We start from the raw sequence: 16,086 nt of genomic DNA, 5'->3' as shown, positions 1-16,086 counted from the left end.
GGTGACTTGGCATTTTCTGTTTAACACATGAATTGCTTTTTGGAGTGGCCTCAAAACTAAGAGATCTGCCCTTATATTATTAAAATTTGTAGTGTTTGTTTGTGCCCATTAAGGAGACATTAGCCCAGGAGGCAAACACAGTAGGCTTGGGAAGCCCTTGAGAGAGGGAGAGGTCCGGTCTGGGCCCCTTCCTGTACCCCAGCTAACGTGTAAGAAGCATGCCCGTTTGTCTTCAGCCCTGTGTAGTCATCTTCATAGACGAGCGTCCACAGGCCCTGTAGGTCCAGAACAGGTCAATGCAACCTGAAAGGGAGAAGCAGTCCCCACGGTCCCCAGGAGGCCATTAATAATCAGGTCTGCTATCCAAACACTGGCCAAGTAGACTGAGCATAACACTACGTGTCCGTGCCTCTGGAATTCATCCCAAGACCCAGCTCCAACTCGGATGGCTACCGGTCCATCCTCAGGACTTTGGTCCAAGTGTAGGTGGTTTGGTGCTTGGAGCTTTTCTGCACTCATGTAGTAGCGTCAATAATTTAACAAGGCCAAGGAGACCGGGCTGCTGGCGGCAACTCAGCAGCACAGACCATAGCTGCTGGCCCCTCCGAGTCTGCCTGGCACAAATGGAGATAGATGGTGACCTGTTTACCTCTCGTTCTGGGCTCCCCCAAGCATTTAACATTTGAGAAGAACCCAAGGCTTCCTGAGAAGAAGGTCTCTAAGCAGGCTTTGGCCTTGGATCGCCTTACCTCTGTCCGGTGTTGGATAGAGGAAACAGTCCTGGCCAAAAATGGGACTTTTCTTAGGTCGGCGGCCAAACCAGGCCCTCCTTGAAGATTCCATAGCATCTTTGTTGGAAGCTTTATTTTAAACCGCAAACCGGAGAAATCTGAAAGGCCCAAATCTCAAAGCTAATATCTCATTTGGGGGATGAGAGCCAGTTTGTAGCCACTACCTCCTCCTTCCCCGCAGGTAGCTTGGTTCTCTTCTGTTCTGTCATCAGAGATAGCTAACCGAGGTTGGGGAAGCTAACCCATCTCCGAGTCTTACCTCTAGGGCAGATGGCTTGGAATCCTACACTGGGGTGACAAAGCTCTTTGAGCCACCAACATTTTATGGGATAACTGGAACCAAGAGAGGAAGGCGTTCTCTGACAGCCCCTCTCCAGAAAGCGGGGATGTGGCCCACACTTCCAAGCAGAGCAGCGGAGGGCTGTTGGAGCCTCTAACCCATTAATAACCAGTTGTCTGCAGATTTACCTTTTTTGTCAGTTCCTTCTGTCTGTCTCTCTTTTTCTTTGTCTTCTTGTCTTAGGATGGTTGAAGACGTGATGTCTGTATGTTCTCTGTTGTAAGTAAATTAAACGGAATCTGCCTCTTACACTAAATGTGCTTTTTTCTGCCTTTGTTTTTGCTTCCAAGCTCTTTATTTCCTTTCCATGGCTGCTCCTTACGTATTTCTGTGGCGGGCCTGGGAATGATGGGGCATGGGGCTTCCCAGTAGCAGAGGTTATTTATCTGTTTCATCGTGATTAGCATAAATGAAACTGCTTGGCTGTGAAAACGTGATTATCCAACATCTGCCTGCTTGTCAGGAATGGAAGTTTCTTTTTCCCCTTGCTTATTGGACGTCTTCATCTGAAACCCATACATTTTTTTTTTTTTCACTCTCATCCCATTCTTTCATTTGAAATTGGGCGATTGCTTTCAAAGTATCGTGGCTTCACATTAAAATAACCACCCAGTCCAACCTCAGGCAGCAACCGCTACCACTTGTTCTGGCTACACGTGAAGCAGAAATGTTTGCGCTGTTTCAAATTGAGACTGATGGGAGCCCCCTGAAACGCAGGGTCAGCTCAGTGGAGCACACGGCTGTGAGAGCCATCGCCAGGCTGCTCTGGGTCAGCAGGACCGGGCTAGGTATCAGCATGCCATCTGGGGGTCGCCTTGTTGAGGGAGACAGAGCAACAGAGCAGACCACCGCTGTGCCTGGACTGCTTTGCCTCCCTGGCCAGGAGAGATCTTGTGGGCTGCTCCCGGGGGGCCCAAGGACAGGCACTTTCTCTGCCTCTCCATTATTCCACGAGGAGCTGGCCTGGCCCCAGACATCCAGCAGCCCCGGGATAGGGTGGAATCTCTCAGGCTCTCTTCTGCCCAAGGGATTTCTCTGGTATTTTAGAGCCATTTAGCAACTGTAAAATACACAGTTGTATCTTTATATGCATGGATAAATATATGCTTCAAGCTGTGATTGCACTGTTCACATGGCAAATGTCATAAATGCTGTAAATAACCATTTATGGTATTTCTTTCATGACTGAAAGCCATTGTTGGAGCGTTTCATTCCAGAGAACACGAGGAGGAACTTGGTGCCAATTTGCTCTGTCCACCCAGTTAACATTTAGAGCAGGGGAGGGGAGGGGGGTGGTCTAAGGTGAGGGGGACCCCCGCACAAGCCCTTGCCTTGCTGGGGGCAAGACCAGACCACGGAGGGGCCTGAGACCAGGGGGCAGGGGCTGATCTGCAGGTGGAGAAGCCTCCATTCTGATAGTGGAGATGCACCCCTGACCACCCAGTAGACTTAAGGGAGGCGTCTGTGCTAAAAGCCCCTTCTGACTCCTCTGGAGTCTGAGCTGATGCTCCCTTTGCCTAGGTCCTCCCCTCTCCTCCCCTCCCCCTCAGCCCCCAGTTATTTACATGAGGGGGAAAAAAAGAGAGACCAGAGTTGTTAGTCGTGGTTAGGAAAGACATTTTTTAAAAAATTGTTTCATCTCCGAAAAACAGTTCCGGAGATTGGTTGCACAACAATGTGAATGTACTTCACGCTACTGAACTGTACACTTAAAAGCGTTGAAGATGGTAAATTTTATGTTATGTGTATTCTACCGTAATTTAAAAAAAAAATGATCTCACCCCTCGCCCTGCCTTTAGTCAGAATCCCACCCAAAAGGTCAGAGGTGCGGGAATCCATTAAGCTCAGGGTTCCCGCGCGTAGGAGGGAATCTGCCAGTTCTCGCTGAAGACCCGGGACTTTCCTTCCTGTTTCTGCACGGCTCCTTCAGTTGTTTGAGTGCTGTGTGGGCTTGGTCTTCTGTGAACTGGATCCTGTTAACTGGTGTCACGAGCTGACGTCCCCTCCCCCACCTTAGTTGGTTCAGACATTCCTGGATGGATCCAGATATATTAATCTGCTCACCAGAATCTGCCTTTTGAAATAAGAACATCTGGGTAAATTTAGCTTCATTTTCTGGGTCAGCTCTCCAAAATGGCATCTTTTCCGAGATTTCCAGCTTGATGACTCTTTCCCTCGGGGGCAATAATAATGTCTGTTAAAAAGTCGGAATGGATTGTCGGTGTGGACGTCTTTCAGTTGGTGTTGGAGTGGTGTAGACTGGAGGGTGGTCTGGGTCAGATACTCAGCAGTCAGACGCTCTGGGCCTCAGTCGGCTCTGGAATGTTCTGTGCCTCTGTCTGTTGTGTTTACATTTTCCATTTTGTTTCCAGTGACACATTTAGGGTGAAAAAGTCGCCAAAACGGTCTCCTCTCTCTGATCCACCTTCTCAGGTATAATGTTCCCTTGATACTTGTGATTTTATCCCTCACTCGGGAAGATAAGGCTGATGTGTTTTTATTCCCCATTAGTCAATAGAGTTTTCTTTTCTACTCATCATGCCCCTCTCCTTGCCTCCTACATGGAGGGTCCCTCAGTGTTTGCAAGACATTGTTTTGATCCCTTTCCTTGGGGAAACATCAGAGTATGTCCCAAGAATAGGCAGATGTTCAGGAAAAATGTCAGTTGGATTCTATGGGAGTCGTGCTGGTCCATTTGGGCCAGTTAATCTGTTGAGAACTTAACTTGAATATCAGGTTGCGGAAGACTGTTGAGATAAACGCATATATAGTGAGAAAGAAATGAATATGTGTCAGGAACCCTGGATTATGTAACCAGGGTCAGGATGGGGAGATAAAGGGCTTTCATCCCCTGCGGAAGTGGCGGCTTGGGCTCTTTCTTCATACGAGTCCCTGTCTCCCTCTTCCTATAGTTCCTCTACCAAATATACGCCATTTCTTCTACGCTGTTTACAGACCAAGAAGGGTATCCTGAAGTATGTGCCAGGCCATTCAAGGTCATAAAACAAGCAAAGCCCTGGCCAGCCAACCCTGGGCAGGGCGAGGCTGCAGAGAGGCGCCCAGCCCCACGAGAGGGGTCTTGGGTCCAATGCCACCTCTGCTGTAACATTTCTGGGCTCCCACCCTGCCCTGCTCAGCTGCACACCCTCTGTGGAGGTGGAGATGAGACCCCCCTCTCTCTACCTCCCGTGTCAGGCGTGAGGACTGTCAGGCAATGTTGATGATGTTGATGTACAAGCCTGAAGCACGGTGTGGGCGTCACACTATAGTTGCCTTCATCAACATGCCCGTAGTAAAAGTTTCCTTATTTTTCTCAAAGCGAATGGGCAGGAGTATCTCAAATAACCAAGACACAAAATCCTGATTCTTTTAAAACCCACGGTCATCACCCCCTGAAACAAACCATCAGAAAAAGAAATTCATAGCGGAAAGACTTGGTGTCCTTGGGACTATTTTGAGCAGAGGAATTTGACAGGGACCGGTCCTGGTGAGGGGGGCCCAGACCCCTGTGGGTGGGCGCGGAGGCTGGACGAGAGAAGAGACAGCTTCCCTTCTCCTGGTAGGACCCCACCCCCGTGACCACGCCGGAAACGCCGCCCGTCATCTCCGCGGTGGTCCACGCAACCGACGAGGAGAAGCTGGCGGTCACCAACCAGAAGTGGACGTGCATGACGGTGGACCTGGAGGCCAACAAGCAGGACTACCCGCAGCCCTCGGACCTGTCCACCTTCGTCAACGAGACCAAGTTCAATTCGCCCACGGAGGGTAAGCAACTCGGTGGCCGCTGGACCACCACTCTGCCTTGGAGACCACTGCCCCTAGGGAGCAAAAGGCCAGAAAGGAACTTCTAAGCCAGGTAACCGTGCTGTTGGGGACCATCTCCCGGTGCACCCCGAGCTCAGGCTGCCTTTTGAAACAGCCTGAGGCTTGAAACCAGCCGAACGGTGACCCCGGGGCACCTGCTGAGAGCCTGCAGAGAGCTCTCTGCCTCGGGGTCCTGAGCTCACCTGAGCTTTGCACCTTCTCGGCTGTGTGGCTTACATCCCTTGAGGATTTTGAGTCAAGCGCTCAGGGTACGTCAACCTGCCTGTGGGGTCTCTTAGTCCACTGTTCATCGGCCCTACGGGACGTCCCACAGTGTGACCGACACCTGCTCAAGCCCCAAACCAGAGAGTCCCCCCAGGCTTGCCAACAAGAGGAACTGAGTCCTTCTGAATAGGCCCCAGGCAAGTCACTTATCTCATTAGTATCTTCCTTCCCCTTACCTATACCCACTTTCAGCTTTCTGCCTGATTCTTCGGCTTGAAAAATTCATGTATCTTAAGTCGGCAACTAGAACCTTCCTGCGAAGGATTAGTCCATTTCCAGGGGTGATGGTACCCTGCCTCCCTAGTCCTCCTGGGGCCTTTCCTCCACCCACCACCATGTAGGGCTTGTGAGCCTAGTACTGGACCGTCATTCCAGCACCGTGGGCTGTTGTGATGGTTCTAAGTTTCCCTTTCCAAGCTCTTGATTTCTAGCAATTTCTAAAAACTGAGTAGAATTCAATATGAGGACAGTCCTACAGGGAAACCTTATCTCCGCTTCTTTGCCGCTAAGGAGAAACCATGATCTCCATCAGACAGCCCCCTGCCCCCGCCTGGGCAGGGCAGGGCTGTAACCGAGGTGACTTAATTGTAAGTAGGAACGCTGCCTCTGGAGGTTCTTGTATGATCAGGCTTGTTGGCGGCTTGCTGTGTGCCCATGAGGTCTCTGAATGGTACCAGTGAGATCCATGTCAGGTTTGGGGGGGATTTGGGGTGCTTATCTTATTGTAATGCCTTTCTCTAGTTTGCTGATGAAAAGACAATCCAAATTACTTACGAGTATTTGGACTTTCGGGCATTGTATTTTCTGCGTAATGGAGCCTTTGGTTGGTTGCCTGGTTGGCCCTCTGGCTACGGGTTTGGGAGGCTTAAGAGTGACCATGTCACTCCAACCTGACCCCTGGGGCCCAGGCCTGGCCTCAGCTTTTTTCAGTCCTCCTTTTCCTCTGTGCACACACCCCTGGACCGTGACTGTACCGGATGGAACCACTTTCCCCCAGGGACGCCCCTGCTCAGCTCCCCTGCAGTGGCTGCTGCAGGATGCCCCCTGCTTCCCTGTCTCCCAGGCTTGTCCTGCCCGCTCCCAGCCTTTCCCTGGACATGGCCCCTCTGCCGTTTGCTATCAGTGCTTGGTCTGAACTCGCTCTGAGGTTACGTAACGCGGTAAGGATGATGCGGGTGCATCTCTTGCTTCCCTACTAGACTGTGTGTTTCTTAAAGACAGGAAGCCCATCTGAGCCAGCTTTGTTTTCCTTACAGCACCGTGAACACCGTAAGGGCTAAAGACAGCTTTGTGAGGAAAAGAAAATAGAAGCCTAGGCAGGTAGACAGCTTAGAGTCCACAGTTTGATCTTTGCATCAGTCAGCACCTGTGTGAGGGAGACCGGGCGGGGGAGGAGGGGAGGGCGTGTTGACAGCCCGGAAGCAGCAGGGGGTGGCTGAAGACTAGCAGGGGCCTGGCCAGTTTGTAGCACCTGTGGTTTCCTGCTGGCTTACCTCTCTTGAGGCTTAATAAGAAACTTTTAAATGTCATAGAAGCCAACCTGAGCTCGCCATTATAGATAGGAATCAAAAGGTGTGTGTTTTGGGCTATGTGTGTGTGGTTGTACCATCAGGAACCAAATAAATACATGCTTTTTTTTTTTTTTTTTTTGGCCGCGCCACATGGCTTGAGGGATCTTAGTTCCCTGACCAGGGATTGAACCCGGGTCCACGGCGGTGAAAGCGGGGAGTCCTAACCACTGGACCGCCAGGGAATTCCCTACATGCATTATTTTCATAATACCTTTCAAGCTAATAGGTGCTCCATTCAGTGGTAACATCTATTTCCTCATCTTTAACTTAGAACTAAAGCAGTCCACTCACTAGCTTAGTGGCATATTTGAGAATTGTTTGTTTTCTGCAAAAGTTCCACAAATAGGGAAATCTGTAAGTTTGGAACAAAACTCTAGTAAACCTGCCTCCTTAGAAAATGACTGTGGGGCTTCCCTGGTGGCACAAGGTTAAGAATCCGCCTGCCAATGCAGGGGACACGGGTTCGAGCCCTGGTCCGGGAAGATCCCACATGCCGCAGAGCGGCTAAGCCCGTGAGCCACAACTCAGCCTGCGCTCTAGAGCCTGCGAGCCATAACTCCTGAGCCCGTGTGCCACAACTACTGAAGCCCGCGCCCCTAGAGCCCATGCTCCGCAACAATAGAAGACACTGCAATGAGAAGCCCACGCACCGCAACGAAGAGTAGACCCCGCTCGCCGCAACTAGAGAAAAGCCCACGTGCAGCAACAAAGACCCAATGCAGCCATAAATGAATGAATGAATGAAAAAGAAAAAGAAAATGTGAATATGTGGGAAGTCCTGACCATAGTTACAGCTGGTGGGCGATGGGAAATCCATTGTCTATGTGAATTCAGAACAGCCTCGGTTTCAAGAGGTGTGGCCTGCATTCACCTCTCTAATGTACCTGGTTCCCTCCAGCAACTGGATGTAGAAACTGGATGCAGAGCCCTGTTCTCGGATTGTCCTCCTGTTACTGAGCCACGTCCGGCCATACCAGACACGAACCTGGTTGGGGTGCAGATGTACTCCCCAGAAAGAGCCTGCCCAGTGCTGCAGCCACGATTGAGGCTTTCTTACACTGAAGTCATAAATCACAGGAAAATGAAATGTTGGGTTAGAAATAATATTTGCCACTTGGACACGTATTCACTGCAATATGAATTCTCCAAGTAACAGTAATAAGGAGGAGCTGTCGGGCTTCCCTGGTGGCGCAGTGGTTGAGAGTCCGCCTGCCGATGCAGGGGATGCGGGTTCGTGCCCCGGTCCGGGAAGATCCCACATGCCGCGGAACGACTGGGCCCGTGAGCCATGGCCGCTGAGCCTGTGCGTCCGGAGCCTGTGCTCCGCAGCGGGAGAGGCCACAGCAGTGAGAGGCCCGCGTACTGCAAAAAAAAAAAAAAAAAAGAGGAGCTGTCATTGGTGGAGTAGCCCTGCTGCGCCTTTTCATACGTGATTTCATTTCACCCTCCCAGCTCTAGGTGGTGGATTTCTGCACTTCCTCACGTAAGAGCGAGGGAGCAGAGGCTTTGAGCTGTTAAGATTTGCTGAGTGTTGAGGGGCTAGTTCTCGTAGGACCAGGTCTGCCTGACTCGAAGGGCCTCTTCTTTTCCGCCATGCTCTTTACGTGAGCGTCCTACAGACTTCCTTTCGTTCAGCGTAGAATGAGGATGTTGAGCTGATCGGTGCTTCCCTACCTGGGTTCACAAGAGATTCAAGTTGTCTTAATATTTCAGAAAACCTGTGGAGCTGGGTTAGAAAGATGCCCAGCTAGTTTAAAACCGCATGCTTGGGGGCTGTAATCATATCAGCTCACTGTGGTGACACTGATACTCTCTCATTGATTTAAACCTCAGATTGGCAAAATTATAAACATTTTTCTGTGAGTGCTTGCTTAGCAAATGCCCTTTTCTGGAGCAATCTATTGAAACAAGGTGCCGTGAGAGAAAACCTTGTGCATGTGATCCCCAGAGATGGAAAGTTTAGGAACCACTGGACGACAGAGCCTCTGAAACCTCTTAGCTCTGGTCTGAGACCCTGAGGGAGTATTTGCTTTAGATTCGAAGCTCTGGATGGCCATTGCTGGTCACCCTCTCTCCCTCTACACACAGCTGCACCAGCACCTCCTCTTGCATACAATAGAGAAGGGGTGTCCTTCTCAGGAGCCTAACCTGGTCTTCAGTGGTGGGCGCCGTTGTTGTCACACTACAGGCATGTAGAAGGGCCACCCAAGGAAGTTGGAGCAGTGTCTTTGTCCCCTTCCAAAAGGCTCGTCTCCTCTCATCACTTACGTTGAAAGTTTCAGAAATATTAGCAAAGAGCAGTAACAGACCTGGTCACAGTCCCTTACCTTTGCGTGACCAGCTGTGGGGCTTTTCATCTTACATCAAATCATTTTACCCTGCAAGATGTATGCGCTTTGAGCTCCATTTATGGATAAGTCGATGGGCCTAGAGAAGTCAGGGAGTTGGCTTCCCTGATCCTGGCAGTGGCAATCAGGACTCGGTTGCATCCTTCCGGCTTCTACCCAGGCTCCTTCGGTCCCCCAGCAAAGCTCCAGCCATGAGAGTCAGATGGAAACACAGGCCCCTTGCCTTCAGAATGACAGGACCCATTAAAAATAACTTCGGGGGAATTTCCTGGCGGTCCAGTGGTTAGGACTCCTCGCTTTCACTGCAGTGGGCCCGGGTTCGATCCCTGGCCGGGGAACTAAGATCCCGCAAGCCGCACGGTGCAGCCAGAAAACCAAAATAAAACAAAACTTCTGGCCTCTTCAGCTCGGGGCAGCACGTGCTTTAGTGAGCGGCCTCTTCTCTCATTTGTAAAGATGTTGAGCCATTTGGTATAACTGGCGTTACCCTTCCTGGCCTGCCTGCTGCGTGTGGCGTAGTTGAAAAATGGGGCTAAAATTGGACGTGGCTCCCCTCTCCAAGCCTCCCCTCTAAGGGTTAGAATTTAAGGCAGGGGAATGGGATTTTGAAAACCAAGTTCAGTAAGATTTTTCTCAAAAGGTCTGAGACCCTCTTGGCAGGTAGGAAAGAAGGCAGATGAATGAGCTCAGTGATCTGAAACTCCCCCAGATCTGCTGCCCGGAAACGAGCTCAGATTCCAGGTGGGACACTGAGGAGAGCTGGTAACCAGAGCCGGCACTGACGCGGGGCCCCAGGGCCTAGAAAACCTCCACGGTGACCTCAGCTTATTCCGTGCATCCCAGGTGCTCTGTGGCATTGTGGGGTGTGCGGGGGTGTGGTTTCTGTGAAATAATTTAGGGTTAAATCATGCCTTGGCGATAGTAATACCTTGGAGGAGGAAGCAGCTGATTCACTATTATCTTTTCCATTTAGACGGTCTTTAGTAGAGCAATAAAATGATAGTTCTGGGGTCCTGCACCTGGAAAGTGACAGGTCTAGAAGTGGGCCTAGAAATCACTTTGTCCTTCACTGTCCCTTGCCTTTGAAAGATAGTAAGTCTTAGTAAACGAATGCTTCTTCGTCTTCAGTTGAGGCAGAGCCTAGGGACAGATTCACACGACGGTTACAGACACTCTGAGTTCCTGCCCAGCATATGGTTTGGCTTAGTCTCCATTCTTCCCAAGTGGTGCACAAGTCAGGGCCTTAAGGATGCATGAGGTCCTTCTGGTCGTTAATCCACAAAACTGTCTCCATTCCCGTGATCAGGTATCCAGTGAGAGTATCTGGAGTTTTCTTTGCAGCCTAAAGTCTCCGGTCAATTTGAAATAGGTCATCTTTCCATCAAATTGGACTTTAATAGTCTTTGCAGCTGAACATTTGGTTTGGACCGGCCCTGTTGGCACTGGAAGAATTTTGGGAAGCACTCTAGACAACTCGCAAAGCTTCTCTTACAGCAGCACTGTTCTTCCCTTGCTTCCGACAACTGGATGGGCAACTGTGGGTCCAGTTCCAAAATGTCACCAGGACTTGGGAAGGTTCCGTGTATCGCACGTGAGACTTACAGAGAAAAGCAACACCCACAGTGTACACACTGTCTGATCTGAAAACTCTGTGCAAAATGCTCAGATCTTTGCCCAGTCAAATCCGTGCTTGGTCATGACATTTAATTCTCTTGGAACTCTCTCAGGCCCAAATGGCAGAAGCCCCTTTACGGTAAGGGGTTTACCAGTTGTCTGAAAATAGCTGAGTCGAGCCTCCTCTTCTGACCATATCAGAAATCTCAGTCAGTGGACACTCTCAGAAAGCTTAAAGCCTTGTTCCGGACCCCACCTGCCCAGCCCCAAACTTCTCACTCCCCCTCCCCCCTCTGGCACTCACCTCTCCTTCTGTTTCTTTTGCAGAGTTGGATTACAGAAACTCCTATGAAATCGAATATATGGAGAAAATTGGTTCCTCCTTACCTGTAAGTTCTTCTGCCTTCAGCCAGCAGGGAACTTGCTCTCCCACCCTGTCAGTTTGGTGAACTGGGACTGGGGGAGTTGAGGTTTGTCTCAATCCACTTCAGATGCCATTTTCAGGGAGAAAAATGATAGGATGCTGTTAGGCTCCCTGCAGAATTACTTCCTAGACTGAGAAGGAACTCGTCAAGAGATTTCTTTTAAAACAGGTGGAGGGAGTGGTTTGGTGGTGTCTAAGGTGTGCCGTTATCTGGTTTCTTCAGATTAATTGCTTCCTAGAACTGAAAATTGTCCCTTTGGGCAGTAAGCCTTTCCCCCATCTCTTTTTCATTTTGAGTTGTGATGATGGGCACCTGTCTTCCCTGGCTTAACATGTGCTGCTGCTGTGGCATTTGGTCCTGGACATGACCTCTTGTACTGCTGTTGTCCAGAGATGCCCCCAGAGGTGTGGAGATGCCCAGGAAGGCTTGTGCAACACTCAGCAGCCCGGACACGTTGCTCTTATCTCTCTTTCTTTGCATCATTCATAGATGGGGTGTTGCTGTTTCTAAACCACATCTGCTGTAAGTCAGTGAACCTTGATGGTGGCGTTCATCACAATGGGGCGTCATGCCCATCTCCCCCATTCAACTGTGGGCCACGCCCGGACGGGGGTCTCGCCTACCCCTCTGTTTATCCTCCGTGGCCAGCATGGTTGCCCATCCAGAGAGGATGGCCCCTAAATGCCGATGGGCTGAGCAGCATGTAACACACCAACACCATTGCATTTCCCCCCCGGAAATGTTCCCAACTGCAGGCGGTCCCACTTTCTTCCTACACTTTCCTCTTCCCTCCGGTCCTCCTCTCCTCTCTCTTAGCCAGCGCCGCTTTCTCCTCTCTTCCGGGTGGCTGGAGAGAAATGAAGGCTTCTCCCTGATGAGTTATCTGTCCCCATTGAAGAGCGCTCTGGTTTTCGTCTCTGTAGCGTGTTTAGGCCACTGCATCCGAGCTGACGTGTGACTTTGATCCCTGCAGCAGGACGACGACGCCCCGAAGAAGCAGGCCTTGTACCTTATGTTTGACACTTCTCAGGAGAGCCCGGTCAAGTCTCCCCCCGTCCGGATGTCGGAGTCCCCGACGCCGTGTTCAGGGTACGACTTCCATGTTGAGAGAGTTACACCCCGGGGCGGAGGTCCCCAGGCCTCAGAGCACCTGCCCTGCTCTCCTGAACGCCATTCATCTGCACACACTCGGGCAGCCCGCGATCCCATCTCCCTGTGTCCACACGGGCACAGAGGCAGTGGGTTTGTCACGGGCTGCCCTTTGGACTAAGGTAGCACCCTTTACCTGCTGAGAGCGGGAGCCCCTCCCATCACCTGCCGGTGCACGCCGCTTTATTGTGTAAGTTGTCCCGTGGGGAGGCTTCAGCGCCCGAATCCCACTCCCAGCCCCTGCTGGTTGTATGACCTGATGCGAGTTACTTGACCCTCCTGGGCTGCAGTTTCCTCACGTGTAAAGTGAGAGTAATAATAAAATTGATCCTGTAGGGATTTTTTTGAAGATGAATTGAGGTGCCACTTGGGATAGGGGTAGGGGTACCTGTTCAAATAGCCAAAAGGAGGAGTAAAGGGAGATGCTGTAAGGAAAGCACTTGTCGCAGGGCCTGGCACAAATGAAGTTCTGATAAACGTTTATTACTCATATGGATGTGAATGCAAGCGTTTGTCAGGCTCCTGTTCTGAGCTGTGTGGTGCTGGATTGGGTGGGGGGGTGGGTATCATGCTAACACTGGGACCTTCCTGTCCTCTCCTACCTGCCGCTTTCACTGCGTAGGAGTGAACGCTCTTGCTATGACTTCCCGTACCTACTCCGGAATCTGCTCAGGGTCGTGGGAACGAGATGATGATGTTACTGTAACAGCAGTAATGGTGCCTTATGACTGGCACTGTGTCGAGCGCTTTAGGCGCAGGCAGCATCTCACTCGATCTTCACAGAGTTACAGTACCTAATCCCTCCCACCAAGGTGCACAGTCAAGGGGTCGGCAGTCTGCTTACCTCCAGAGCTCGTACCCTTAGCCAGTGGCATCTGTGCTTCTGGCTGTCCGTTGTCAGCAGGCTCTTACGTGGGGCTGGACCACCCTCTATCCAGCCAACGGACCCCTTGGTCACCTAAGCCCTGCCCGTGTTCCTCGGGGAATATAACCTTGGGAGTCTGGGATCGCTTGCTCTGTTAGTCGGGGCATCCTGGCTAATTTCAGTGGGGTTTCCAGTGCAGCCTCTAACGATGCGCTTTGCTTCCTTAGCTCCAGTTTTGAGGAGGCTGAAGCCCTTGTGAACGCCGGGGCAAAGATCCAGCATCCCGTTGCACGAGGGCTGGCCCCCAGCCAGGAGCCACACTTGCAGGTGCCAGAGAAATCCTCCCAGAAAGAGCTGGAGGCCATGGCCTTGGGCACCGCCTCAGAAGTGATCGAAATTGTAAGTGGGGTTGGAGGGGCCCGAGATCACTGCGGGTGAGCCCTGGGTCAGCTGGGTTCTGTCACCACTCGGACCAGGCCTTCAGAGCAACACTCCCCTGGGACCTGATGTGGGTCCCTATCCCCCTATCCCGCCAGAGAAGCCAGCCTAGGAGACCCCACCCCATAATGATGAGAGAAGGTCTCTTCGTCCTCACCAATGTGGTTTTGCAGTTCTCACCTAAGTGCTTTATTTGCCTTCAGGGTTATTCATTTTCCACTTCTAGACCCTTCAGGCTGGACTGTTGGTTTTTGAGCTGCCATCAGTCTGTACCCTGCTTCTCTGTCCTCTTCGGCAGAGGGCAGAGTATGGTAGATCAGGAAACACTCTCCTTTTGAGGAACAGTTGGTTCTCCTGGGCTTTGGTGATGGGAAGTCCCTCCTGTTTATAGACCAGGACTTATACCTCTTCCCTCCCAACCCCTGTGGGACCTGCAGAGCGAATAGACCTGAGCTGAAGGCCTCACCCACGCGCCCCACACGTCTAAAATCGATCACCCTTCTGGCCAATTCTGTTTTTCTATTTTTACTTCCCCCCAGCAATCCCCAAGAGGGTATGAGGCCATTGACTTGGCGTGTTGCTTTATTGCTCCAGATTAGTAGACATTCATTTATCTCACGCATCAAGTATTTATTTAGCACCTACTGTATGTCTGGCAGGTGGATACTGGGAAAATAACAGTGAGCAAAAAGAGAGTCCAGACGGGACCTAGGCTGTCTCTCAAATAGATACTATGAAGGACTCATGCATGATTCAACTTCTGCAACCTTTGCCTTCTGATTTTGAAGTCTTTCTGATCTACCAGTTTGAGGTCATCTTTCCATTATTTAGAAAATGACCTTTACCAAACCTTCCTTTGGATGTTTACAATGGAAAGTAGGTTCTTGATGACTTACGTTTAAAAACCCCATCACCTACCTTGTCTCCTACCCACTGAGGTTCTCAAGTAAATAAGTAAAGGGTAGCTTTCCTCCTAGCAACTGGTTATGGAGTGAGGGTGACATGGGGTGGAGAGGGCACCTAAGGCTGTGCTTTTGGGGAGCGGGTTGGGCCTGCCCATCTCACGATGCCCATGATCAGCATGTGGGAATTAGTCCAGATGAAAAGGAACGTATTGGCACCTAACTGATACTCTCTTCAGCCTTAAGGCAGAGATATCCAGCCAATAGATGGGTGGTCCTTGCTTGGAACCGATATCACTCTGCTCTCCTCTATTTTTCCTCTGTGTCCTCCTCTGCCGGCCTTCAGACAGCTCCTGAGGGCTCCTTTGCCTCTGCTGATGCCCTCCTCAGCAGGCTAGCTCATCCAGCCTCTCTCTGTGGTGCGCTTGACTATCTGGAACCCGACTTAGCAGAAAAGAACCCCCCAGTATTTGCTCAGAAACTTCAGGTTTGTAGCCCACGTGTGACCTTTGGGGAGTTTGTCAAAACCTCAGTAGAGAATGAACCTCCGAATTCCAAATGCAATGAGGCAGGATTTAATGGAGCATTGCTGAGAATGTTCCAGATGGAATAGCTTCCCCTCAAAGACAGATATATGTGGTGGTCTTTACCCAGGACGCCAGAGTGCTATAAATCGTGCCATTACATGTGGAACAAACCATTTGTATTTCAATTTGGAAAATGGACCGAAGCAGTCATTTTTTAGAAGTTTTGATAGCCCCAAAAGCAGTTTCTCTGATTTATTCATGGAACCAAGGGTATTAGCTCACCATGGAGCCAGGCTGTTTATGTATACAAGGTTATCTCAGACCCCTGTTGAGATAACATCTGGACTCAGGTCTTGTATCTGGCACCAAAACAATTGTCTACAGTCTGTGCTTTAAATTTGACAGCTCAATTTGATACCCTCTAGACTGGGATGTTCAGAGCAAAAACTTAAGAGAGATTGTTAATAGTCATTTGAGATATGCAAATCCGCTCGTGGAAATTGTTGGCCGACTTGACATGAAATGAACAAAAGGAGAGAAATTGAAAGAACAGTGCATTAAAAATTCTGATCCCATTTTAAAAATTATTTCGTATTTGTGTCATACTTCCCGCCAGACATCCCAAAGGGTGATTTAAAAAAAAAAAAAAGGAAATGAGACACTTATTTCATGATCTGCTGAGGTGTTAATTGTGAAAGAAAGCCAGCGCGTATGTTTCCCCGAGTACCTGTCATGACACATTCACGTGGCACATTCGTTTCTTTGATGTGGAAAACATTTCCGTCCTGTCTCGGTGCATTTCCCCTGCGGTTTGCTCATTTCCCACCCCTCCGGCAGGAGGAGTTAGAGTTTGCCATCATGCGGATAGAAGCCCTGAAGCTGGCCAGGCAGATCACCCTGGCTTCCCGTAGCCGCCAGGACACCAAGGTACCGGTTTGCTGCTGCCGTGTGCTGCCTCTTGAGAATGTTGTGTGGTCCAGAAGCTTCTTTGCTAACCATGGCCAGGCAGGTGTTCGACAAAGTATGA

The 16,086-nt window shown here is 50.5% G+C and overlaps 1 protein-coding gene across 17 annotated transcripts in view; it reads left to right on the top strand.

Moving 5' to 3' along the window:
• Window positions 1-16,086, top strand: part of TACC2 (transforming acidic coiled-coil containing protein 2) — a 205,304-nt gene that overhangs the window by 168,004 nt on the left and 21,214 nt on the right. For 7 of the 17 annotated variants that reach the window (XM_067709185.1, XM_067709176.1, XM_067709180.1 and 4 more), the window contains 8 exons: window positions 1,315-1,350; window positions 3,504-3,564; window positions 4,695-4,896; window positions 11,081-11,142; window positions 12,152-12,267; window positions 13,420-13,591; window positions 14,879-15,019; window positions 15,897-15,986. In XM_067709185.1, the coding sequence (XP_067565286.1) occupies window positions 1,315-1,350; window positions 3,504-3,564; window positions 4,695-4,896; window positions 11,081-11,142; window positions 12,152-12,267; window positions 13,420-13,591; window positions 14,879-15,019; window positions 15,897-15,986 (880 nt within the window). The remainder of the gene's footprint in view (window positions 1-1,314; window positions 1,351-3,503; window positions 3,565-4,694; window positions 4,897-11,080; window positions 11,143-12,151; window positions 12,268-13,419; window positions 13,592-14,878; window positions 15,020-15,896; window positions 15,987-16,086) is intronic. The other 10 variants (XM_067709179.1, XM_067709173.1, XM_067709187.1 and 7 more) reach the window with 5 other exon arrangements.

This window comes from Pseudorca crassidens, chromosome 16, assembly GCF_039906515.1.
Source record: "Pseudorca crassidens isolate mPseCra1 chromosome 16, mPseCra1.hap1, whole genome shotgun sequence".
In the NCBI taxonomy this organism is placed as follows: Eukaryota; Metazoa; Chordata; class Mammalia; order Artiodactyla; family Delphinidae; genus Pseudorca; species Pseudorca crassidens.
The sequence above is the reverse complement of the archived record's forward strand: the minus strand, read 5'-3'. Positions and strand labels throughout refer to the sequence as shown.